The 26,263-nt window shown below is 41.0% G+C and overlaps 1 protein-coding gene across 10 annotated transcripts in view; it reads left to right on the forward strand.

Moving 5' to 3' along the window:
- Window positions 1-26,263, forward strand: part of KIF1B (kinesin family member 1B) — an 80,525-nt gene that overhangs the window by 7,232 nt on the left and 47,030 nt on the right. For 6 of the 10 annotated variants that reach the window (XM_088066384.1, XM_005530462.3, XM_014259177.2 and 3 more), the window contains exons 3-17: window positions 11,706-11,782; window positions 12,877-13,056; window positions 13,412-13,477; window positions 14,266-14,444; window positions 15,140-15,251; window positions 15,378-15,455; window positions 15,626-15,691; window positions 16,653-16,728; window positions 17,028-17,106; window positions 17,380-17,522; window positions 18,637-18,678; window positions 21,938-22,149; window positions 23,178-23,257; window positions 23,621-23,696; window positions 26,037-26,116. In XM_088066384.1, coding sequence (XP_087922510.1) covers window positions 11,706-11,782; window positions 12,877-13,056; window positions 13,412-13,477; window positions 14,266-14,444; window positions 15,140-15,251; window positions 15,378-15,455; window positions 15,626-15,691; window positions 16,653-16,728; window positions 17,028-17,106; window positions 17,380-17,522; window positions 18,637-18,678; window positions 21,938-22,149; window positions 23,178-23,257; window positions 23,621-23,696; window positions 26,037-26,116 — 1,546 coding nt within the window. The remainder of the gene's footprint in view (window positions 1-11,705; window positions 11,783-12,876; window positions 13,057-13,411; window positions 13,478-14,265; window positions 14,445-15,139; window positions 15,252-15,377; window positions 15,456-15,625; window positions 15,692-16,652; window positions 16,729-17,027; window positions 17,107-17,379; window positions 17,523-18,636; window positions 18,679-21,937; window positions 22,150-23,177; window positions 23,258-23,620; window positions 23,697-26,036; window positions 26,117-26,263) is intronic. The other 4 variants (XM_005530463.3, XM_014259178.2, XM_005530464.3 and 1 more) reach the window with 2 other exon arrangements.

Consider the following 26,263-nt stretch of genomic DNA (forward strand, 5'->3'; position numbering starts at 1 on the left):
GTGGTATGCTTTTGGGCTGCGTGTTAGATTGGGGGGCATAAGTGCCGTTCTGCCAAAGATTCTTTCATTTTCACGTTGCTCAGTGTTTTGCAGCCCCAGTTTCATTATTGAACTTCTCATTATTAAGGTCTGAACTTGCTGACTAAAAGCTGAGCACATAAAGTGAAATTAGTGTATCTGAGACTCCTATCTGATGCAGCAATTTGAAAATAAAGGAAATTAAGTAGTAATTCTAGACTAAGGAGTTCCTGCTTTACACCTACAAATGTGCCAGTGAAGTGATCAAGGTTTAGATATCTTGCCTCTGAGAAGGTTATTTTTTCATTTATGCACTGATCAAGTTGACAGGAGGCAAACCTGAGAGGATGGTGATACACTGAGTAGTGACTATTTTAAGCCTCCAAGACAGTTTAAGTTCCCTTATCTTGGAATTAAAGCCTAATGGACTGTCGTGATACCGGATTGATGAGACATTGTGAAGTCTGATAGCTAAGAAGGGATTTTGACAGTTACTTGAACTTTAAATTCTGTATGTATTGATTGACTGAGCTATTCTGCAAATCCTTTGTGAGTCCTGTGTTTAAACTTTGGTGAAGCCTGAATTTCGTAAATGTATTGGCAGACGCTACTGCATTACAGTGAAACTGAGGCAAAGTGCTCAGCATTATGTTAAAAACTGTATAAAGATACAGATAATTAAATGTATGACAGGTATACTTTATTAATAAATAGTTTTAGATTAATGTGTGAGAAAAGGAGTGTTTTTTGACATATATAATGAAGTAGGTTCTTGAAGTCAGAATGCCACCAGGGTTGTTGCCTGACATGCTGCTTTTGTTCGACAGTTTTTGTGTGAATTTGGCTGTTTACAGCTTTGGGGATTGCCTGTCATTCACAGGGTGCTTGCCAGCAAAGCAAAACGTCCCTCTGGGTTAGAAAGCTTAGGCTAAATTTTGTTACACAGTTCTTTGCTTTAGAAGCAAAACAGCATAATTTTCTTGTGCACTCCTACAGAATTGACTTGTTATCCTATCCGGCTTTAATGTCATTTCCTTCTAGGAGATCAAGATTCATAGTAGGTCTCTGTCTTTATGATTTCTCACTGTTTAAAAAATGACAATGCAGCTGAATACAGTTCTAGGTATCTTAATCTCCGAAAAAGACAATTCGTAGTAAGATCTTTAACCTGTAATGTTAAAGACACTGTGAGTAATTGGGACTTCTGTTTTTCTGCTGGAAGGATGCAAAATATGGAAATTTTGAAATCAGTACTTGAGACATATTGTCTTTTTTTTTTTTTTTTTTTTTGGTCTGCTCTGCTATTTTGCATCTTGCACTTAAATTGTCAGTCTTTATGTCTTAAATACACATTTCCAAACTGAGATTCTGCAGTTCAGCTGAAGTCGTGTGTGCTGACTGCTTTAAGGGCCTGGAATTTGGTAGAAGGCCAGTGCTGCTCTGATCATGTCTATTTGCAGATGGGATCCATTTGAGTGATACTGCCAGAAGTTCTTCAGTGGACATGGGAGAAGTGGGGGTAGGGGTAATGGAGGAATCTTACGACAAGTTATAAGGTGTAAAATCCTGCTATTTAAGTTAACTTGGGAATGCAGAATACTTCCCAAAGAAGAGGTAATGTCACCATCAAATTAGTAATTAAGAAACTCCATCAAAACAGTAACTGAGTGGGATTAATTTCAGAAAAGGGCATCTTTTTAAATAATTGTCACTTAGAAGTCATCCTAAGAAACATAAGCTTTGTTTTCAAAAGCACCTGCTAAGTAAGTGATTTCAGTTGGCCAAAATGATGTTTTCATTTGGAGTTCCGTTCTGACGGGTATATTCTTTACATTACTGAATAGGTGGCTTATCGTGACCAAACTAACAAGTGGATTTGAAATTAATAATTAAAGTATAGATCATGGTTTTCAGCATATCTTGACTGAATATGTTTTGTCTTTAATTCCTGCTTTTTCCAGTTTTTGTTCAGAAAGGTTTACACCAATGCATCTTGCCCACAATGTATTAATTACTTATTCCTGTCCAGTTAATTAATGAATGTTTTGTTGTGAGTGGGAAAAAGATAGTGCAGTGTAATACATGAAAGCTGAGCTACAGATCTAAGAGTGTTTTGTGTGTCAGTAGTTCTTGTGCTCATTCTAGTATGGGCTTTTCAAATGTAACAAATATAAACAAGGTTGGCAGCTGCTGCCCTGGGTTATTGAGCTGAAAAAAGAAGCTGTTCTGTGCCTAAGCACTCCCCGAGTGTTGTGCTTTTTCTGGTTTGGCTTTTGTTTATTTGAGGGATTTTTTTGTTTTGGTTTGGTCGTTTGGTTTGAGTTTTTTTTGTGGAAATGATTTGATAATCTGGCCTGCAAGTAAATAATGCATAAATAAAAACAAATGAAATTGAAGCAGAGGTTCAAACTAGTAGATATAAGACAGCATTTAAATACTAATCACTAGCAAAGAGCCCAGCAGGCTTATTCTTTTAAAAATCTAAATACATGTGTAAAAAACAAAACAAATGAAAAAGGGAAATAAGGAAGTACCTTACTTGGAATGTGTCTTTTGCAATTAATTGTGCAATTAATTGTAAAAGTTCTCAAACTCTGGTTCATCTGTGATTTCTGTGTGCTCTGGTTTGTCAGAAACGACGCCAGTGGAAGGGTGCACTTGCACAGTCCAGGTCGTCTTGGAAGGGCTGAGTGCACCTGGATCCTCAGGTCAGCACTGAAAATTACGTGTTGGGATTTTAACCCACCAGTAGTCTCTGTGTTTCAGTAATGTTGGCAGGTTCTTATGTGGCTGCTGAAGGTATTGGATGTTTAATAAAAATAGGCCTAGTGGAGTGGTCCCATCTGCCAGCAACAATAGTCCCAGCTGCTGCTGCAGACATATGGCTGTCAGCTTCTCATCCAGGCATCCTTGGCATCAGAAAACCTTGGTAAGACATTCTGGAGTTAATTTGCAGGGGCTGTAGGGAAAAAAAAAGGTGTACTTCTTCTAATGGTTGTTCTGTTGTTTGAGGTTTTTTTCTCCCTGAGGTGTATAAACCTCAGTTCTGGACTTACATGTTTAAATTAAAAAAAAAAATCAACAAAAAAACCCAAAAAAATTAATACAGAAACATTTAATTTTAATTTCCGTTTTCTTTTGGTTTTTTTCTTTACTTGTTTTTTTTTCTTCTAAGATGTGTACTGCTTTATGCAGTTGTTCTGGGGCAAATTAAAAATGATTGGGAAAGCAGGACTGAACTTAAAAGGCTTTTGATTTATTGCATGTTTGTCTAAATTGGTGGTACTTGAAATATAATACAAAAGTCGAAACTATTGAGAGATTCATAGAGTACGGTAACCTCACCAATAATTCAGCCATCTCTTTCATTGGTATAGTTTTGACTCACAAGCTGTCTTATGAAAATAATTTTAGATATCTCAAAAAAATAAGTATATTCCCTTTCTGATGTCTTGTGCCTGCCATAAAGCATTGGTTCTTAAAGCATACAGTTTGGTTTTCTTGTTTGTTTGTTTGTTTTTCCAAGTGTTTCTAATGTTTTCTATTTGTATCTTGCATGATGAGGTTGTCTTGGGAAAATAAACAGCATTGCAGGAATGTCACTTCACCCCTACCCTGATTTTTCTGGTCTGTAAATCCTTGTTAGTGGTGCAAGCTAAATGAATGCTTGTCCAATATGATAATATTGCAGTGCATTTGTGGTGGGTGTGTTATCAAAACAGGCTGTTTATGGGGAGATAAATGGTGTCACATGGTGGATGCCTGAATGGTCTTGTGGTTGAGGTTTGAAAGACAAATCAAAGAGGTCACAATAGCAGAGGTTACCCACACTCTTCTGATGACTGTCCTGTTACCAATATATGCATTAGAGTTCCCTGTGTTTTGCAGCATTGGGGATTTCTGTGTCCACAAGTCTCTCTTAGTCACTGTCTCTGAATGCCCTGCAGTATTTACAGCTCATATGTTTTGCTACAAGCCTGGAATATTTTTTTTGGAGAAGAAATAAGTATGTGGATTTTTTGGGTGCTTGATTTTCCTTCTAAAGCCATTCTCACGATTAAATAAAAATAGCTTGAAGTGTTAATTCTGCACTGTTAAAAAAAATTTAGAAGGTGACTTTGAGGAGCTGGGGGAAGATGAACATGTAATGATCTTTAAATGCTAGAGATGCAAATGCTGGTTCTGGAGTGAGACTGTGGGATGATGACTAGGGTGCTCCAGCTGACGTTAAATGCAGTTAGACTGCGTTGTGTATAGTTACTACGGAACTATAGCAGAGAGGTATTACTAATGAACCCTGAAAACTTTGTCAGTGGTGATTCTCCTTGTGAAATGCTTCCCCTTCAGAATTAGTGCCCACCGACATAGAACTAGGCCTCTAGAGGTGATTCTTTTTATCAAATGCTTAAATAAACTGCCACCTTTCAGTATGCAAGTAGAAGTAAAGAGAATGCAAATTGTTAATAGGAACTACCTTAAGAATTGGATATTTTTATTCACTACACAGATTCTTCCAGGGACGTCCACTATTAAGAACTGACCAAACTGACTTAATTACTGGCCTGAAATCCCTAAGACCTGACTCCCCAGGATTCCAGTGCTACGTGCTGTTCTCTTAATGTATTGCTGGCATGTGTCTGAAGGTGAAGATGGTCTTAGGAGAGGCCATTGGCTCTTGGCGATGTCAAGTCAGAGGAACAGGTGAAGGGAGGTCCTGTTTTACCTGCCTTGAGGCAGAAAACAGAGCCCTGAGTTCAGCTGGAGCTGTCAGTCAGCTCCACACACAAACCTGACCCACTGCCTCTGCACTAGGACATTCCCAGGTAACCTGTTGACAGTGCAAGTTTGGGAATGGTTTTGGGTCAGCTTTCCAGCCAGGGAGACCAGTCTGGTTCGGCTGGCTCCTGCCTGCTGCAGAGCCTGCTGGCATGCTGTTCTCCAAGAACACCAGCTGGAGAGCTGGTATTTATAGCTCCTGGATCTAAGAGCAGCTGAGGATGAGAGCGGCTTTCCAGCAGCTTCTGTGAGTGTTGGCATTGCTCTGGTGCTGCTGAGCCCGACTCCCTCCCCCAGCCAACCTTTCTCCCAGTGCAGGGCTGGAATTCCACAGTGGGGAGAGAATCCGGTTGAATTCCAAATGAGCTGTTCTTAGCTTCTACTTGGTTTCCTTCCCTTTTAATGATTTGAAAAATGCAAACAATGCTTTGAAAAGCAAGCACTGCTTCATGGGCTGGAAGTGTCCATTTCCCTTCATTTATCTCTTATAATAACAGCTCTGAAAGTCTTACAAAAGCACTATGGCCATAGATCTGATTGCAGCGTATGCCTAGGAAAGAAGCCTGTATTAAACGTGTCTTTGTGGTGTTATTCACGTTCCAGCAAATAATGCCTACTCCACCCTGCTCTCTGTAAGGAACATGTTCCCATTGTTGTCATTCTAGTCTACAGATGGTGCAGATATATTTTCCAGACCCATGTTTTTTAAGACTCTCTGTATTTAATGTTAAGTTGGTCTTGTGGAGTCAATTCTGAAAGCCCCAGATTTTTTTCCTTGGATAAATTGTTCATTCAAACATAATAAAACTACTGCTTATATTGATCCAAACAGAGTTTGAGGAAGGCATAGAAATTAATTATTTTGTATTTTTTCCCCAGAAGTTGCCCCTTCCAAAGTTCTGTCGATATCAGAATGATTATTGGAAATGTCTGCCTGTTTCTTTACTAATAATTAAGGAGATCAAAAGTGAAGACAGTGCTTTTCTTGCTAGCTGTTATCACTGAGTGCTGGCATTTGGTAGGAATGTGTGCTTGAGCTAGAATAATGCCACGGGGAGAATTGTTGAGGCTGGTGTGAAGCCTCTCCTCGTGATTAGAAATCTAATTTTATTTCATATATAGAAATTAAAGAGATTTTGTCCCCTCAGATTGCCTTATTATGGTAGCCGTATGAGAATGGCAGATGTTAACAACAAAGCAGGCTGCGTTGCACAAATCTGGGAAGGTCGGTTTTTCCAGTTCCATACTCGACTTTCATCATAATTGGGTTTCATTTCTGATTAGGAACTGTTTGTTTGTTTTTAAAAACCCCTCAGTGTGTCTGTCCCTTGACCCCCTTGCTAGCCCAGCGTATGCAGCAGCTGATGGCAGGCGGAGGCGCGGGCAGTGGTGCTGCTGGTGCCGCTCTGAGGGGCGGCCGGGCTGCGGGGGCCGCTCCGAGGGGCGTTCTGGGGTGCCGGTGCCGCTCCGAGGGGCGTTCCGGGGTGCCGGTGCCTCTCTGAGGGGCGGCCGGGCTGCCGGGGCCGCGCTCCGGACCTCCCCGGTCTGCTCTGAGGGGCGGGTGGGCTGCGGGGGCCGCGCACCGGAGCTCCCCGCGCTGGTCTGAGGGGCGGCCGGGCTGCCGGTGCTGGTGCCGCTCCGAGGGGCGGGCGGGGTGCCGGTGCCGCTCTGAGGGGCGTTCCGGGGTGCCGGTGCCGCTCCGAGGGGCGTTCCGGGGTGCCGGTGCCGCTCTGAGGGGCGTTCCGGGGTGCCGGTGCCGCTCTGAGGGGCGTTCCGGGGTGCCGGTGCCGCTCTGAGGGGAGGGCGGGGTGCCGATGCCGCTCTGAGGGGCGGGCGGGCTGCGGGGGCCGCTCTGAGGGGCTGCCCCAGGGCCCAGCGCCTGGCGGCTGCCAGCGGGCCCTGCGGGTGACTCCACTGCCTTGACTTGGAATGCAGAGGGCAACAGAATAGTTGCAGCTCTTGCCTCTCGAGTGCTTTGCACTCTGTCTCTCTGCTCCAAGAGCTTATTAGAAGGAATTATGTGTTCTCAGCATCCCCAGATACAGAAGTGCAGATAATTTCTAATCTGCCAGATTTGTGACGTGCTGAGGAGCATGACTTGGGATGAGAACAGATCAGGCTTGGACTGCAAATTCAGTGTCATAATGTGATATGAGTTTGGAGTGGTTAAGAAGCACTTCTGGTCATTCTTTGTGCCTGCAAAAATATTTATGTGACTGAGTAGATGGGAATGGAATGAGGGGGCTGATCTTGGCTAAGTTTCCATGCTTTTGTGGATTTTTTTTTTCTCCACTTTGTAGGCTTCCCACTGTTTGTTTACTTGGTTAGTTTTAAAGGAGACTGGAAGTGTAAGTCCAGAAATGAAGGCTTTAAGTCGAAATATGTTTGTGTGTGTTCAGAAAGACAGAATGTTGCTTCCAGTTGGAAATACCCTAGAAAATTTTAACTTTGCATCAGCTCAGTTGTGCTCCACACTCTGGTTATAACTGTAAAACAAAGTGCATATTTGACCTGTGCTTTTTGAATTTCAGCTTCAGAAATGAAAATTGGATTATAAGGCAAAAAATTTGGATGTCCAAAATGACAACAGGAACGCAATATAATACAAATTATGAAATGTATAGGTACTATTTCAATAGTGGTCTTTCAAGTATTGCTACAATGTTTGCTAAAACACAAGGGATGAATTTGAGCTCATAGATTTGAAAGGTTGGAAGTATATGTTATTTTTGTGCTAGCTGATAAAGCAGATGGTGGATGGTATATAAAATGTTAATTAAGGAACAAGTGGGATGGACTGTGGAATAAAAATGCCAAAAGATGAAGTTGCCTGTTTAAGTAAGGCTATGTTAAAATCCAAATGTTTTGTGGAGATTGGTCTGTTACTGTTGGCAGAGCACATCTAAAAGTATAATCCTTTCATTTGCTGTGCTCCTGCTTTTTCCTTTTATTCCTCTATACTGTTCTGACTATGTACTTGTCCTGTACAAGGACCAGGCAGTATTTGGTGAATTATATAATTATATTTTTTAGATTTATATAATTCTAAAAAAAAAATTAGATTATTTGGTGTGAAAAAATTTCTTTTAAAACTGTGTGTTTCCTTACCTGTTGGTCAGATATAAAATGTTTGTAGTTACAGGTATAAAAAGTCCACCAAATGTAAACAGTTAAGCAGCTAAAAAGAATTGTTTAAATTGCTTGAGCTCCAGAGAATATGTGAATTACTCCTGCTTAAAGAAACTTGGGATGGTGTGAAGCAGCTCAGCTTGGCTCACTGTACAAGAGTAAGGGGAGACTAAACTTTTAAAATGCGGGCTGTGTCTCTAGGTGGGCATGGCAGTAGGTACTAAATCAGCTGCTTCACGTGAGTACTGCTGCAGAGCTGTTCACACAGTGCACTTTTGTTTATCTCAGTTTATGACGTGTAATTACTTTATTTGCATACAAAGGCAGAAAAGATCTAAATATTATTTCTTAAGGAGAAGCTTATTATTCAGAATTTCCAGAAATTCATTATTCAAATAAAGAAAAGTAATAATACAGGCATCTATCCCTGTCAACCAAATCAATGATTTGTAGAAAATATTTTAATCCCATGAACATTCCCATGCCTTTTATTTGGCCTTTCATTCCAAAGGAAAATGATAGGCATTAACCCCTGCTGTGATTGCGGCTTTGATCCCAGAAGGGTTTCAGGCACTGCAGCAAAGAAATATTATCCTCAGCTTGTTTCATCCTTCTCAGCTGGGGGTTCCAGGTGGGACCTGTTTCAGTAGCAGTGGTGTAGCAGACAGCGATTCTGCCAAATATCCCTTCCAGTGTCTCTGGTGCAGAAAGCTTAGCTTGTGGAAAGCTAGAAGATACCCCATGACCTAATAAATTGGCTTTTGGTGGAGCAAGGGGCCTGAAAGAGGGATTTTCTCAGAAACTGGCTAACTCCAGCATTCAGAGCTGCTCTGGTGCCATGCTGATGGTAATTATAGCTGCAGCACAAAGCAGCAGTGTCAGTTTGCAAACAGAAGAGTTAATTGCCACATTGGACCTTTGAAATAGCAGATAAACAAATTTATTCTGTAAGATAAAAAGACTATTAATGAGTTCCTGCTGTGATCGCTTGCCTTATTGCCTTTCTCATTTCCTGAGGCTCTGTAATTAAACCATTAGCGTGTGGACTGTGCGGTGAGGCTGCTGTGGGGAGAAGAGATAGATGACGACCTAGTTCATGATTCACTAAGATAATTCATCTTGGCCTTGCATGGTTTAAAAACCAAACAAAGTAACTGAAAAGCTGTGAGTATTCTTGCGGATATTGGAGAGACTGGAGACAGTCCTGTTTCTGTTTTAATTGTATTTGATTCCTTGTTCAGCGGAAAACAGCATGTTGAGAAACAGGGTACATAAAATCAGTGTTGTCGACTCAGTCTAATTTCTGCATTGTCATTTCTTTTTTTCCCAGTTTGGCACATGAACTTTTAGGATAAAGCTTACCTGTACTATGAGAAATCTTTTAAGTTCTTCAGAAGTACCCATTAACTTGCTTTAAAAGTGGCTAGATTTCATGGGTTTTCTTGGCCCTCCAAAGATGATGCTTGGTGTAATATATACCTGCAAGTGAGGTCAGTTATTTCAGTTGGAATTTCTGGTTTCTTAGATGTCTCATCATCTTCTAGGTGTTTTAATCACATTATTGCCTGCCTGGTCACCGGTTTTAAACCCAGACTACATCAGACATCACTAATGCTGGCAGCACCCACCTGGTTCCTCTGTTCCCCAAATGAAAAGGCTTTCAGTGCTGGAATCTGTTGAGGTCATAATCTTGTATTTTCTCATCCAGTCAGCTCTGCTGGATTCATTTGTAGACTGAGAATTCTGTGAAAGCAATGATTCTGAAAATGGAGGATGTAGCCTCTGTGCAAGAAACAGGAATAGGGATGAATAGGCTTGGACCAGAAGCTGAGTGCAGAGGCTGTTGGGATCACAGTGGTGAGGGGCAGGATGCAGAGTTCTGGGCAGCTGGGAGGTTTTCTCTGACCCATTCCTGCTGCAGTGGAAGGTTTTGGCCAGGCAGCTGCATTCCCAACCTCTGACAGAGCTGCTTTCTTGCACATTAAACTCCCTCTCCTGATACATTTCTCAAGATATGTTTTGCAAAAACATGCATCCTATAAAGTGATTTTCAAAATAGCAAGCTGGACATGGAATTCAGTGTGAAGGGCTGAGGAAAGTCTGTATAAAAAAAAATATAATAATAACAATGGTTTAAAAAGACAAAACAATAGAGCTAAATTTAATGACTTGCATAAATCACAGAGCTTGAACTTTACTCTTCTCCAATGTTAAAGATAAATTTAGGCTGGAAGCAAGAAAGGGGAACTAATGGCAAGTTTGTAGTGCCTTTTCAGACACTAAAGTGGAGATTCTATTACTTGTACTGCTTTCTTGGGTGGAGACTTCCAGGTACAAGGATTACGTCTCCCTTACCTTTCAGAGCTTTGATGTTAAATATTTAAATGAGAAATTGTGGAGTTGTAGTGGTCTGGAATACACTTCAAGGAGAGAAGTAATTTAAGTTTGGGGCAGGGAGTTGTCTTTGGAATTTGTTTTTTGCTCTCTTTAGAACTGGTGGAATAGCATGAGTGGAGCTGTGCTGCTGTTTGGGCAAAGCTAGTGAAAGGAAGCTAAAGCCATAGATGATTGCTTAGGTTACAGTTTGTTCTGTGTTGATGCCTGTGTTGCTATCCAAAGCCACAAGCAGTTTTTGCGATTTGATACTGTGCTGGTCCATATAATTCATTGGCTTTGCATGTCTGTCAGCTTTTTTAAGGCAAGAATGTCAGCACAAGGTGCATCCAAGTGAAACGGAGTTGGCCACCAGAAATAGAGTAGCAACTGTTGCTATTTGCAATTCAGACAGTGATCTTTTCTCCACACTGTCATTTTGGACAACAGCCCTACTCAGGAACACAGCATCTGGTAGAGGAATGATTTGATTTTAATGGGGATCCTGTAACCACATTTTCAGAGATTTTGGTGAAACTAGATGCTAAATTCATGTTTGAAATGGTAAGAGCTGTGGGTGATAGAATTTTTATTCATCACAGAAGGAAAGGGAGGAGCCCTCATATCCCAAAACCTAACTGGCAGAATATGTGAGAAATAAGCATCAGGATGTAAATCATCGCCAGGAAGACTGCTGACACCTTTGTACGACTTATTTCCTTGTGGACTTTATTTGCACACATCACAGTTAGTGTCTCACTCCCAGGGGCAAATTGCTGCTTTGGGTGCAGGGGGAGGTGTGTAAATCCAAAGTGGTTTATCTAATACCCTCAGGACTATGCTTTTTTACAGTCCTACTTACACAGATGGTATTGAAAACAGATGCTGGAAGTAATAGATTTAAGTATTTCCAGCACTGTAGAATAAAAAAGAAGGAAGCAGTAGAGATTCACTTCTGCAACAAGGGCTCTGCTTATAAATTACCCTCCTTGGAATACAGAAACTACAGGCATTGTTTGTGCCATTACAATGATGGCTGGATCCATTGTGTATTGCTCCCCTACAGGCAAAGGTTATACGAAGCAGTTTTGTTGCTGGGAAGGAAAAACAACTCGAAGTATTAAACCCACAACCTAAAGGTATCTGGAAAGACTTTTGTTGATTGTGTGGAATACATAGAATTCTGTTAAGCAACAGCATATTCCTCCTAGAAGATCTTTTCTTCTTATTTAAAATGAGTCCAACAGATATAATAGTATTAGGAAGCAGTGAGTGCTGCTTCAGTCTTCCTACTCGTGTGCCATGTGGCAACTTTGAATACTCAGATTCACGGATTGTGGGTCAGCCAGCTTATTGATTATGCTCATAAGTGTCAAGTTAGCTAAGAGTTTGAATTTTATTTCCTGTAGGTATTATCAACCCAAAGAATCCTAAGGAAGCACCAAAGTCCTTCAGCTTTGACTACTCTTATTGGTCCCACACGTCGGTAAGTGCTTTTACAAGAAAACCTGGTTTTGTTGTTGCTGTTTGGTTTAATTTAACATTCTCTTCTGTCAGATATTTCTACACAGTCTTTCTCACCCACACTCAGGTTAAAAGCTTGTCATTGTATGTTTTGTTTCCCTGTTTGGGTGAGAGCAGAAAGCTAAAACAACTTGTAAATAATCAAAAGATTACTGAAAATATTCTCCATCAATGTTCTGTTCTAAATATTTTAGGGATGCACATATGCATTGTTAATTCATTTTTCCAGGGGACAAATGATAGTTGCTCAAGATCTTACAGTTCGAGGAGATACGTGGTCTGGGTTTTGTTGGCATATCTGGAAAAGGCAGCAGAGTGATCCATGTTTCCAATAGCTGCAAAAGCAATAAATTCCCATTCAGCTCCTGTGCCACACCCTTCTGTGAATCGGTGCTAAGCTCTCACTGACTTCCAGTAATTGTTCTCCAGCAGAACCGTGTTGTTCTGCCACCTCCTCCTCCCCTGCCTTGTTTTCTAAAAGATGTAAAAAGAACAGAGAATGCATTTCTCTAAGATTAATTTTAGTAACTTGGATGGTGAATAAGAATTAATATTTCTGAGTGAATTTGTGGTCAGCGAGACTGTTTTCACAATAAAATACTCACTTCTCTTACTGAGTTTTTCAGAGCAGCCGTGAAAGTTGATTATAGCCCAGTCACAGGAACATTATGAACAGAATGCATGAAAACTAGCAGATAAGCAGCATCAAGGAACAGAAGAGGTCTGATAAAATCTTGATCCCGACGTTAGAATGTTAGCACAGCTAAATTTGTCCAGATTTCAGGAGCAGGTAATGTTAAAATACAGCATTGCAGGAAGCAAGAGAATGCTAGATTAACAGTAAGATACACTCACAAACAATGCAGTGACATTGTCATTGTTGTTCTTCTCCATCTTGTTCTGTCTTGGGAAAAATCTCTGTGTAAAAATGGCCTAATTTACCTCTTCCTAAAGGATTGGCCCACAAGATAGAAGTATAAAAAACACCAGTTGCTTTTTGAAATCTTACTCAAATGATAGGTGAAGTCTATTTATGTTGTTTCGGTGTCTTTCCAGCCTGAAGATCCCTGCTTTGCATCTCAGAGCCGTGTGTACAATGATATTGGGAAGGAGATGCTCCTGCATGCCTTTGAGGGCTACAATGTGTGCATCTTTGCCTATGGCCAGACTGGAGCTGGGAAATCCTACACCATGATGGGCAAGCAGGAGGAGAGCCAAGCAGGCATCATTCCCCAGGTAGTACCCAGCCCAGAAAGGGAATTTGTTTTTTTACAGCTTCTTGGAGATTCACACTTGTGTTTTATATTGCAGTAAGAGTTACCAGAACTAAAGCTTGCTGCTAATGCTATGGTACAGAATTATGATACTGCTGAAACCTAGAGCAATTGTTGAGATGCTAGACAAAATAAGGTTGATAGTGATGTAGGACTGAGATGAATTATCTTCCCAGTGAGGCTGTGTGTGGTTGATCCATTAGGTTCATTTTCTTCAGCTGCCCTCATTCTAAAGCCATATCCATGACATGTCCTGATAGTTACTTGTTACTTCTCAGTAAAGACTCATTTCTGACTTGGGTTTAATCTTTTTCCAGCTATGTGAAGAGCTGTTTGAGAAAATCAATGACAACAGCAATGAGGAAATGTCATATTCTGTAGAGGTGAGTGTAGTTGAGGGATCAAAGAATGTCTGTATGCAGGGACATCAAACTGAGCTTAGGTGCTGGGTTATTGATGTTGCATTAAGATGCTGATTTCTGATTAGTTTGGGTTTTTTAATTCTGTTTTTTAAGGCTTTATGTCTTTTCTCTTTTTCATGTTTGAGACAAATGTGAAAGCCTTTCTGTGACTCCTTTTTACCCTCATCATAAAACTAGTATTCTTTTATCTGTGTAGTAGTCCTGAAAGAAATGATGGGCTGAAAAGTTAAAGATACATTTACAGATGTTTTGTGGTTTTTTTAGTGATAGCTGTAAGACTGCATGTTTGTTGTCAAAAATATTATAGCCATGATTTTTAAAATCAAAAGTTGCTTCTGCATACAAGAAAGATCAATTTTTTCCCCTTCGTAAGTTTGCTTTGGTGGTTCATAAGAGAGATTCCTTGGAAGCAGACTCCTTTTACCATCTGTCTTGTTTGATGATTGTACTGTGTCATATTAAAGCTGTTAAAATGATTGTGTACTCCAGTGTGTAACTCTTCATTACACACCAGTGTTTGCTGAAATGGTTGAAGGATCTATATATGGATGCAAGGCCAGCAGCTTATGTTAGAGATGTGATGCAGGAGACTTTTGACTCATGCCTCTGCCAGTGTTTAAGCTGTTAAATCACCAGAGACACCCACTTATAGCTTTCCTGTAGTGGGCTGGGGGAATTTTTACTACTCTAAAATGCTGTGGAGGAGACCTTCAGAAATCCCGAATTTCTATGAACATTCCTGTTTGCAGGTGAGTTACATGGAGATTTACTGTGAGAGAGTCAGAGACTTGTTGAACCCGAAGAACAAAGGGAATTTGCGGGTGCGAGAACATCCTCTCCTTGGGCCCTATGTGGAAGATCTGTCCAAGTTAGCGGTCACATCTTACACAGACATTGCAGACCTCATGGATGCTGGGAACAAAGCCAGGTTAGTGATGGGAGTGTGTTACACATTTTTATCACTCTTATGCATTAGCACTTAAAAAAAACCTCTTGTAAGTGAGGAGTATTATTGAAATACACACTGATCAATGTTGTTAAAAGCTGAAATTGCTTCTGTGTGCTGAACTAGTGCTGCAATCGCTGTGTGGACATTTAAAGATTGTAATTACTTGAGATGAAGTCTAAATAATTATACTGGCATTTACTTCTGCCTTTGCTGTGTACTCTGTCACTATCATAGTATAAAAACCTATGGGAGTAGTCTCCTCTTTCCTTAATTCAGGTGGTCAGGACTAAAGCTGGCATTCCAGCTTCAGTTTCTGGTTCATTATTAGTTGTTTCCATGTCAGCTGTTGGCTCCATTTAACAATGTGTGAGAAAGACTCTCATAAATGCTGCTCAAGTGTTCTTAGATGTACGTACATTCTTTTATCTTGCATGTAAGATGGACTACTAAGTACACAGATAGAGAAAGCTCTGTTTACACTGTGATGAAGGTGTGAGTGAATCAGGAGTGAAAAAATGAAAGGGTTTGATAATGGTATTGGGTGTGGTTGGGTCTTGGTTACAGGGCAGCACATCACCCGAGCAGCCTCTTGCTCCCATTTCCCTGCAGCTGCGTTCTCAGCCCTGCAGGTAATTGTCCTTTTTTTAACATGCTCGTATCTGTTGGTATTTTAGAACTGTGGCAGCCACCAACATGAATGAAACCAGCAGCCGCTCTCATGCTGTGTTTACAATTGTCTTTACTCAGAAGAAACATGACACAGAAACTGACCTTTCCACGGAGAAGGTGTGTTACAGATAAGTGGTTTTCTGACTGTTTTTCGCTGATCTTCCCTGCAGTGACTTTGTAGTTCTGTCCTTGCTCTAATTCACCAAGAGCTAATTCTCCTGTTCATGTGCTTTTTCTCTTCAGGTCAGCAAGATCAGCCTTGTGGATCTGGCTGGGAGTGAGCGAGCTGACTCCACCGGTGCCAAAGGAACCCGCTTAAAGGTGCGGGGGCCATGGAGGGGTGCTGGGCGGGGCACAAGCATCACATAGAGTCTTTTCTGGACAAATAAGAAGTTATAAGTATGGGAAAAATAGTTGCAAACCTGAAGACTGCAGAGATTCGTGGTTGAATAGTTTTAATTACTGTATAATACTGGTTTCTGTTTTCTCAGGAAGGAGCAAATATAAACAAGTCTCTCACAACTCTGGGCAAAGTTATTTCAGCATTAGCTGAAGTGGTAAGTAGAGCATTTCCTTGTCTGTAACAACCTTTGCATAGCTGGTCAAACGGAAACAGTAAAATCTGTGGAGTACAGCGGAATCATTTGCTGTTCTTGGCCTTGCATTCTCAGCCCTATTAGCTGTGTGTATTTTGATAGATGAATAGAGTTGATACAATTCTGTGTGTGTCACACAGGCTGTCAACAGATGGAAGCATTGGTTTAACTGTGAAGAAGCCTTGCAAAAGAAGCCTGTGTTTATGTAGAAGACCTGTTCACATAGCAAGTTTTTAGACCTTCAAGTGCAGTAATTTTATTTTTATTTGAAAGAATAATTTTAGAAAACTTAACTGCAGCTTTGTTGTTAAAATTTATAGAAACACCAGTGCAATAATTTGATTTACTGGCTTTCTTTTCAGTGGCAAGACTTAATAATGTCTTAAGTGAGCATATATTGATCCAAACTAAATTATGTGGGTTTAGAAAAGTACTTTGTCTTTTATTTTTGTACTCGACTACTATTAAAAAAAACCAAACCAAACAAACAAAACAAATAAATGATTGTTGTTCCTTTTAAAAGTGAATCGACACCTTGGACAGGTTGAATATGTGTGGGTTTTAGATGATTTTTTTTCAATTGAAATTTTTTCAATTTTTTTCAATTTCAAATTGAAATTCAAATTGAATTTGAATTCAAATTAACTCTCATTAATTTGGCTTCTCAAGAAAAAGAAGTATTATCTCACATAGAAACGATGTATAAATTTCTGTTAAGCTCATCCTTCTTCTTCTTCCTTTTTCCTTAATGCTTTCAACTTAGGATAACTGCACCAGCAAGGTATGATGATCTGAGTAGATGTTGGTTTCTTTGCCCAATGTAAGGTTTGGAATGGTGTTAGAACACAGAATTTGAATGTCAGGAAGATGTTCTTACATGGAAAATCCTTCCTATTTTTCATATTATGTTGTTTCTTTGTAGAGCAAAAAGAAGAAGAAGACAGACTTTATACCCTACAGGGATTCTGTACTAACGTGGCTTCTTCGAGAAAATCTAGGTATGGCTGATTTGTCTGGGCCAATATAAAGAAAGTCTCACTGAATTTCCTGACTGCTTTCAACTCATTTAAATTTGTATTGAGTATGAGGTTAAATATCTTTAGTAGCCAAATTTGGGGTGTCATAGTTCCACCTTATGTTAATGCTGTAACTCTTTCCTGTGGTTTTTGTATGTTTCTTAGTACTGTAGAATTTAGTTTGAATTCTGTAATTTATTGAAAACACCGATACTTGGTAGGTAAGTAGTGCCTGGAGTGTGCGCTGTAGTTTCATCTAAAATCTTGCCTGTTCCCTATAGGTGGTAACTCCAGAACTGCAATGGTCGCTGCTCTCAGTCCAGCAGATATCAACTACGATGAAACTTTGAGCACTTTAAGGTACTTCCTCTTCCTTTGGGATGGATATGGGTAACTGTTTGCTCTAAAGGCCATACTTTGTCCTTTAAACCTTTGGTTTATTATAAGTTTAGCTTACCTGTGGGGAAGAAGACTCTACTGGCAAGAACTTAGTTACCTTACAGAGGAAGCAGGGGTTTATTGCCTACTCTTCTGACTGACAGCTGCAAGCTAAATGTCTGCTGTGTTGCATATAAGTTGTATATAGGCAGTTCCATGTTTGTGGTAAGGTTGCATTGTTTTGTCTGCTTCCAGATACGCTGATCGTGCAAAGCAGATTAAATGCAATGCTGTTATCAATGAAGATCCCAACGCCAAGCTGGTGCGGGAGCTGAAGGAGGAGGTGACAAGGCTCAAGGATCTCCTGCGTGCTCAAGGGCTGGGAGATATTATTGACAGTAAGTGGATTAAACACACCTTGCCATCCTGGGCTTGGCCTCTCTAGCAGAGGAGGGAGACCTGAGCCTGTGAGAGAAAGGGATTAAAATCCGGATTTTAAATATAGGTGCTGATATTTAAGTTTTGAACATGCTTTTAGAAATGGCAGCCCCTTCTGTCTTTGAAGAACCATCTTAAGCTTGTGTGTGGAGTTGACAAGGGAACTCCCAAGGGGAAATACGGAGTTTGAATTTCCTATAGTTGTAGAAATGTGTCTGTGTAATAGAACTTGCGCATTCAGGACTTGCTCTTCTGAGTTATGGAGGGCTTTTATTGGCTGTCAGTAAAAGAGCTGAGATACAGAAACTCAGTTTCAAGCTGAGGAGAAAAGGCATCTTTCCTTCCTCCTTAGAGGGTTAAGGTTATAAGTTGATATGTGGCTTCAATGCCATCCTGGCTCACAAAAGAAAGCAATGGATAATGTTAGTGCCCTGAGTGACAAATCATTTGTCATCTTGAAATTACTATGCAACAGCTGCTTGTGAATAACTAATGAATCTTTTTGGGAGATTTTGAGTTAGGTTGGCAGAGCAGTGTTGTACTGATCTGCTTTGCCAGCAACCTCTTAAAGCACTAGAACACACTTGTGCCAAATTTCCTTGTCCTCATTCCAAACAAGACAAATTAACTGAAATTTTAGCTGCTACGTTCTTCTATAATGTGAACAGTGATTTAATTCCTAGTGAAGAAAATGCCCATAAAAGCACAGAATGTATTCCAGTGGATTAAAAGCTTCTTTGCCTTAAAAAAATAGAAATGTTGCACCAGTTTCTGATTTTTCAGACCTTTTTGTCGGTGAAGCAGAAGTCCTGATTTGGTCACAGACTACTAAAGACATGTAACGTGTATTTACCTCTTTGTTTTCTTGTTTTCACGAGAATGGGGCCAGAAGACAATGGACAAGTGTTTTCATGCTTGTTACAGTCTGTGGGTTTTGGTTCTAAATCCAGACTGAAAAAACGGTGTTACTGTGTTTTGTTTCTTTAAACATCAGTAGTATTCTCTTCCCTTCTATGTCACTAGTGAACCTTCAGTTTTGATCCTTCTTGTATTTTCCCTCCTGCTTCCTTTCAGTTGATCCAATGGGAGATGAATACTCTGGAAGTGGAGGCAAATGTGTGTATTGTGTGGTTCTCTTTTTAACCTGCTTTCTTTGGGTCAGCTTTTAACAGAGCTTTGCATGCCAGCATTTCTCACAGGGAAATCCCAGACAGAACACTCACTGGAGTGCAGTGCAGCGCAGGTTCATGAAAACCAGCCTCACCAGCACTCCTTAGATTAAATCCACAAGCAAAACAAAGTGCAAAGTTTGAAGTGCAACATATGTTCATTGTTCCTTTCTGGCAGAATACAGAAGGGAGAGGTAGTTCTCCAGTGTGTTTTCATGACAGTGCATGGTTTAGATTTGAACCAGAAATCTTTTCCTGGTTACTCAGTTCCTGCTCATGTAGCTTCCTGGCATTTTAGCAGCTCTTTTCCACTCTGAAGTATTTGTTTTAAGTTTTTCAGTTGATGAACTCAAGATGAAGTATTACTGGTTCCTCCTGGACACTGCAATGTATTTTGTACAGTCCTTTAAAAACAACAAGAAAGAAGCCAGACATCTTATACTGATGAAGGTCTCTTTTTTTTGAGGTTAAATATACTTGATTGCAGTTGATGGACTTCACAGGTCTAAAACCTGTCAGCAAAGAGCATTTTATTTCTCTTGGTGTTTGCTCCTAAGAAAGGGAAAAATATGTAGTCCATGGCAAGGGAAGGCATACTCCATGTAAATTTTGGGTTCGTAGACTTTTTAAACTCTTTCAGTCAGTCTTTTCGAGCCTCACTCAGTACCATCTGAAAGAGATCTGTCTGAAATTTCCTAAAATTGAAGCTACTGGTGGTGTAAAGACTCATCCTGGCCTGTGTGACATTCTGATGCTGTTTCCAACGTGTGCACATGTCATGGTGTGAGAGCTGTGGCTCCAGGAGCAGTGTGCATGGTCCTGAGGGTTCTGGTTCTCTAGCGACTGTGGAGCTATTGCAAGTGCCACTTCCTTTCTCTTCAGGAGTGCATGGCCTTTTGAGACTTCATCCCTGCTCTGTCATGCCTGCTTTCCTCATCCTGGCGGCATTCCCTTCCCTTAACCTGCTTTTCTTCTGTGAAACTCCCAGCCCTGCCTCCTGTATTTGCAGATGGTGGTTTTCAAACTGACTCGGGGCAATCATCAGTTCCATGAGGCTGAAAAAGCAGGTTGAGAGTGGAGTGAACTAGGGCATAAGGCTGACAATGGCAGGATTGTTCATGGGGAGAGCAGAGGAGATGTAGGAGGACAGAGAAATTTATGCAATGTCTGTGTGAGCATCTCACTTTTGTAAGTGTGATGCACCTGTTCATAACTTGCAGGGTCTGATTTGACCTGTTTCTTTCATGAAGTGACTTATTTTAAAGGATTTGCCTTTGAAATTAAATTTTAAAATATTAAGTTATTAAAACTGAGCTTTTCAGTTATGTGATGTTTTCATGTTAGAAGATTTTTCTTTTTGTGTGTGATTATTCTGAAGATCTATCCAAGAAGCCAAGTTAAATTGATATAAATTTCCCTTGTATATTTGTTCTTAGATCATTCAGGCAGCTTTTCTTATACTCTGGCTTTCAAGGCAGCATTTTCAGGCCTGCACGTTTTCAGGCTACAAAAGCTACCTTGTTAAATTTGGGGAGGTTTTTAAAAGGCTTTTCTGATTTAAACTAACAGCCAAAAAAAAAAGCTTTCAAGCATCTTCTGAAGTGTAAGACCCTTATCAGATATTTTGATGAGCAGATATGCTACATTTCCATTTTTATTCAGATAAGGTCAGGAAGCAGCATAATGATGTTGTTGTGAACTTATGTTCTCTTGTCCCTGTCACACTCTGACAGGTGATTCACATCCTCTCTGGTGAGAATGTAATGAGAGGAAGTTCTTTGTCCATGTGGTCTGGGTGCTTTAGCAGCAGAACCACAGCTGTGATAAAATATTTACTTAATCAGCATTTCCCATTAAAGGACTCTGGAAAAGAATGTTTTCTGGAGCTTAAGGGGTTGGAGTCTCAGACTTCAGCCCAAAATGTCACTGATCTCATGAGGATCTCATCTCTTTCTGGTCCTGCTCTGAGCTTCAGGCTGCTCAGCTTAGTGTTCAGTGAGGAGTAGGATGGTTGCTTTTTCCCAATGTGTAATTAATTATTTTCAAGCTTTTTTGTTTAGAAAGGTTTATGATGCAGTCTTTCCCAGCAAAATGCAGGGTCTGAGTTATTACATGTCTAGTATTAAAAGATTTGTTTCAGAACTGCCATCTAAAAATTACAAAACTTGCCTTGTTGCTGCTGAAATGCTTTCCTCTTACACTGGTATTTCCTTCCTTCCTTCCTTCCTTCCTTCCTTCCTTCCTTCCTTCCTTCCTTCCTTCCTTCCTTCCTTCCTTCCTTCCTTCCTTCCTTCCTTCCTTCCTTCCTTCCTTCCTTCCGCCACTTCCGCCACTTCCGCCACTTCCGCCACTTACGCCACTTACGCCACTTACGCCATTTCTGCCACTTCCGCCCCTTCCTTCCTTCCTTCCTTCCTTCCTTCCTTCCTTCCGCCACTTCCTTCCGCCACTTCCTTCCGCCACTTCCTTCCGCCACTTCCTTCCGCCACTTCCTTCCGCCACTTCCTTTCGCCACTTCCTTCCGCCACTTCCTTCCGCCACTTCCTTCCGCCACTTCCTTCCGCCACTTCCTTCCGCCACTTCCTTCCGCCACTTCCTTCCGCCACTTCCTTCCGCCACTTCCTTCCGCCACTTCCTTCCGCCACTTCCTTCCGCCACTTCCTTCCGCCACTTCCGCCACTTCCGCCACTTCCGCCACTTCCTTCCGCCACTTCCGCCACTTCCTTCCGCCACTTCCGCCACTTCCTTCCGCCACTTCCTTCCTTCCGCCACTTCCTTCCTTCCTTCCTTCCGCCACTTCCTTCCTTCCTTCCTTCCGCCACTTCCTTCCTTCCTTCCTTCCGCCACTTCCTTCCTTCCTTCCTTCCTTCCGCCACTTCCTTCCTTCCTTCCTTCCGCCACTTCCTTCCTTCCTTCCTTCCGCCACTTCCTTCCGCCACTTCCTTCCGCCACTTCCTTCCTTCCGCCACTTCCTTCCGCCACTTCCTTCCTTCCGCCACTTCCTTCCTTCCGCCACTTCCTTCCTTCCGCCACTTCCTTCCTTCCGCCACTTCCTTCCTTCCTTCCGCCACTTCCTTCCGCCCTTCCTTCCGCCCTTCCCTCCCTCCTTTCCTCCCCTCCCTTCCTCCCCTCCCTCCCCTCCCTTCCTCTTCCTTCTCTCCCTTTTTTCTTCCTGCCTTCCCTCTGTCTGTGTGTCTCTCTCTCAGATCTGAAAGATTTTCAGAACAATAAGCATAGATACTTGCTAGCCTCCGAGAATCAACGTCCTGGCAATTTTTCCACAGCCTCCATGGGGTCCCTCACTGCATCTCCATCCTCCTGCTCTCTCAGTAGTCAGGTGGGCTTAACATCTGTGTCCAGTATACAGGAAAGAATCATGTCAACACCTGGAGGAGAAGAGGCCATTGAACGTTTGAAGGTGGGTATTAAGTAGACTAAAGAATCATGAGCCTGAGAGAACTTCCCTTCATAAATATCTCCTGTGTCTGTAGAAATTGTCTGAGACCCACTTGCACCTTAAAGAGGGCACTTACTTGCAGTGGGCTAGAAAGTGGGTCCATGAACAACCTTTCTTGTTAGGATTATTTAGGTTTAATTGTAGCCTGGAGATACAATTAACTTATAAATTAAATTCTTGATTCTTATTTATGGGTCCTCTGATGAAGTTGTAGTTATGGAAAAAGTTGATCACAAGTGTAGACTTAGAGACCTGGTCAACACTAGTGTGAGCCAAGTCTGACTTGCAAATGCACTCAGCTGTCAGAAAACCAAATTACCCCAAAGTTGAAAAAAAAGAGGAAGAATAATCCTGCCACTGTTGTCTTGGCCCAGCCCCCACAGATTAAAATGTGAAGCACAGAATGGCATGTTTGGGCCAGACAAAGGCAGCCTTGTCCCAGTGCTGCATGGAATTGAACCACAGCAAAGTGCATCACAGTGAAGTATTCCTTGATTTTTATGAAAGCCCTCCCAATGTCCATGGGTGAAGGAGTGGGGAGAGCTGGCTGTGTTGAATCTCTGCAATATTCTCATGTTTGTCCATCAGACACTGCCACAGGGCTGAACACACACTGCATTTCCCTTTCCTATTGGAAACCCTCCGTTGCCATGACAATAACAGTGTGGTCTCTGCATTTCCGTGGCATTCAGTTACTGAATCATGCCTTTAAATCAGATTTAAAAAAAAAAGAGAAACAAGTTTAGGTGGTTCAAAATAAAGTCTGACTGTGGTTAGATATGAAGTCATCTTTTCTTCTCAACTTGCCTTCAGGACTTCTACCCTTTTAAAAATTAAGGGAAACAAATACGAATTTTAAGGTGTTAAGAATGCTTTTTATATGTGAAATTAGTTTGAATCCTAAACAGAACATGAACTTCAATTGCTTTGTGTATGATGTGAAGAACTTTGGGAAGAATTGTAAAACAGCCTTTGGTATTTTCATGCAGGAGTCTGAGAAGATCATTGCAGAGCTGAATGAAACATGGGAAGAGAAACTGAGGAAAACAGAGGCCATTAGGATGGAAAGGTCAGGAACTGGAAGTGCTATAGTACGGATGGTCTCTGGAAGGTGGAAAATTGAGAAAGTTACTGTGTTCAAAAGCAGTAGAGCAGCAGCATGGTGTTAGGGATAGTTCTCCTGGCCCTTATGTTAGATGTAGAACAGCGAGGGCAATGCTGGGAGAAAGTCCTGCTCTTTCCTGGGCTTCTCACAGTTAAAGTTGCTGTTCCATAGGCCACTCTCAGACTAAAGTTTACCAACTTGCCCTGGTGTGCTCTGAAGTGGTGACAGTCCTGGCTAGGCTGGTTCAAAGTCTAATATAGGCTTTCATTGGACCTTACTTGTCTAAGAAGCCTAAAATGGGGTCAATATCTTGTTTTTCTCTCGCAGGGAGGCACTGTTGGCAGAAATGGGAGTTGCCATTCGGGAAGATGGAGGAACACTGGGAGTCTTCTCACCCAAAAAGGTAAAGAAAATTACCTCTTAACTATTGCATGATGTTTCCAAAAGGCTAATCAACCTGAGAGGAAGGAGGGTGATGAGAGTTGAGTTATTTTGGATCTTCTTTAGAAGATGTTGTGCTGCAAGAAATTTTGCAGCTCCTTTTGTATCTTGATTCAGTAGCAAATCAGAAGGTGCCGTGTCTTAACTCTTGCCATTTTCTGCAGAAGCTGTATGTAACCTTTGTATGCTCTACCTGTTCTTCCTTGAGATATCCAGAGAAGATTTAAGACTTGTTTAGGTGCTCTTGCCTGAATTGTTTGTTAATCTTTCTTCCCCTTGGAAAAACAGAAATGAACTAGTGAACACAGGGGATGCATATTTCATTCAATACTTGCCATTAATTCTATTTACTGAAATTTGGAAGAAGCAGAACTGTGTAGGAAAAGGGCATAAATCAGTGCTTTAACTATAAAATAATTAGGTTAGCAAAGAAGCTATCTCTGCAGGTAAAGCAGAATTACAGAACAACAAGGAAAAGAACCTATTTTATCTTAAGAAGCAGCATGGGTGTGCAAGTGTGTAATAAACTTGATCTAGGGTTAAGCAAGGACGTATTCAGAGGCACTGCACAGAGAAATGCAGTTTAACTAGAATTGGTTAAAATGTTTAATCTTTCAGTTGGAATAGTGTTAGACTCTGCTGCTTGGAGTCTGTAGAACTCAGGCTTGGTTTTGGTAGCTACTCACTACTTGTGGTGCCCAAGGTTTGTAAAGATGCTGATTCATTGAGTATTCTTTACATTTCTTTCTCTTACGCTATGGATCCTCATCTCCTTTTAGATTTTTCCTCAGAGGCCCTCAGCTCTTTTTGATGATTCTTTTGGTGCATTTTCAGCTGATCAGGTTTGTGTATAAATGCCACCTGGATAAAGTAGTTGCTTTGGTAATAGCTAGTATTTTTTATTACCTATATAGGATTTATTAGGAGATGTAAAACTGTCCCAACCCAGTCCTGTCTGCTTCTCTTCCTTGCTATCCTTGCAGTTCCATTAGTTCTCCTATGTAACTATGGCTGTTGTGAAAATTTAGGAGACAAGAACTTAGAAAATGTGTTTTGTATAAAGACTTTACACTTTTGAGGTACCAGTATGTGTCTCATCATATGCAAGGAGTGAATAGTTGGGTGTGCCAGCATCATCTCTCAAGCTGTGGAGCTTTATTTCTTACAAAGTATTCAAGTGGTGCAAGTTGTGGTGGTGTTACAGCAGTTGATTGTGTCTGGGATTTGGTTTCTCTCCATTTTTCTTTTGATTGAAGAGCTTTAAACAGCTCCAAGTGCTGATTTGTGCAGGGAATGGCAATGGCAGCATGGAACACCTGCAGCTGCAGCTTTGGGTCACCCCTGGATTTTTAGGCATGAAAAAGCTGTATTTTTTTCTCCCTCTTTCTGTCCTTATAATTAAATCTTCCATTGGGCAATTGACAATCAGAGCCCTTCATTCAAAGACAAATTCATTGTGAACATCCAGTAATTTTTGAGCTTCTGTAAATGTAGTGCTGTTAAAAGTTCTCATAAGTAAACTTTGCATCCAAGTTGATGGAAATAGTGTTCATAAGGAATTTGAGCCAAGTTTATTTCTTTTTCCTAAATTTATTCTGTTTGAGGGTAACAAAGAGACAAGTGGCTTATTAACAGTTTTATTTCTCTTTTATTGTCTTTCTGCTTTACTTATGTTTAACCATTTTTGCCTTTTCTTTTGTGCTTGTGCTTACTGCCATCTCATTGGCTAGATTTTCACACCAAGGCCTTGTGACTTGTTTGCTGATTCCAATGGGGTTTTTTCACCAAAGAAGGTTGGTTTAGTAACTGTAGATTCAAATTTAGAAGAAGTTTAGATGAAGAGCTTCTTAGCTGTTGGTATCAGAGAATATTGGTAGTTTTAGATTTTGTTTTGATGTTAATAGACTTTGCCAAATAAGGACATGACCTGTGTAGCCCAAGAAAAGCCAAAGATGATTCCATGTCAGATTAAAAATTTCACTGAAGCAACCTTTTCTGCTCTTGGACTTCTCTTATCAAAGTTCACAGAGACTTTATAAGAACTTTTTTTTTCTCCAGCTGAAGTCTTTCCTCCTTCCATGGATTGATATTTTGGATAACTAAGCAATCTGAGCTGTATTTTGCTGGTGCTTTGTGATGCTTTGCAATACTTCAGGAGGTTATGTTTGAAAAAATCCACTATGGAATAATCTCAATACACATGACAAAACTGCTGGATTAATGCACACCCTCCACAGCTGCAGGAAGGAGCCTGAAAGCAGAACTTCAGTTGTTAATTAACTTTTTCTTTTTGTTCTTTCAGACTCCTCATCTTGTAAATCTAAATGAAGATCCACTCATGTCTGAATGTCTGCTGTACTACATCAAGGATGGCATTACAAGGTGAGAGTTGGTGCTGACACTCTGGAGTTGCCTTCTTTGCTTACGTAAATCCCCATGCTGGAGACGCCCTGAGTTTAAATAATAATTGTGCCTTCAGCTGTTCAAGTTGCAGGTACAAATGAAGCATGAGATTGCTGTAGGTGGAAA

Source organism: Pseudopodoces humilis, chromosome 24 (genome assembly GCF_049639895.1).
Source record: "Pseudopodoces humilis isolate 2021_Gansu_Grassland_sample_001 chromosome 24, ASM4963989v1, whole genome shotgun sequence".
NCBI classification, from domain to species: domain Eukaryota; kingdom Metazoa; phylum Chordata; class Aves; order Passeriformes; family Paridae; genus Pseudopodoces; species Pseudopodoces humilis.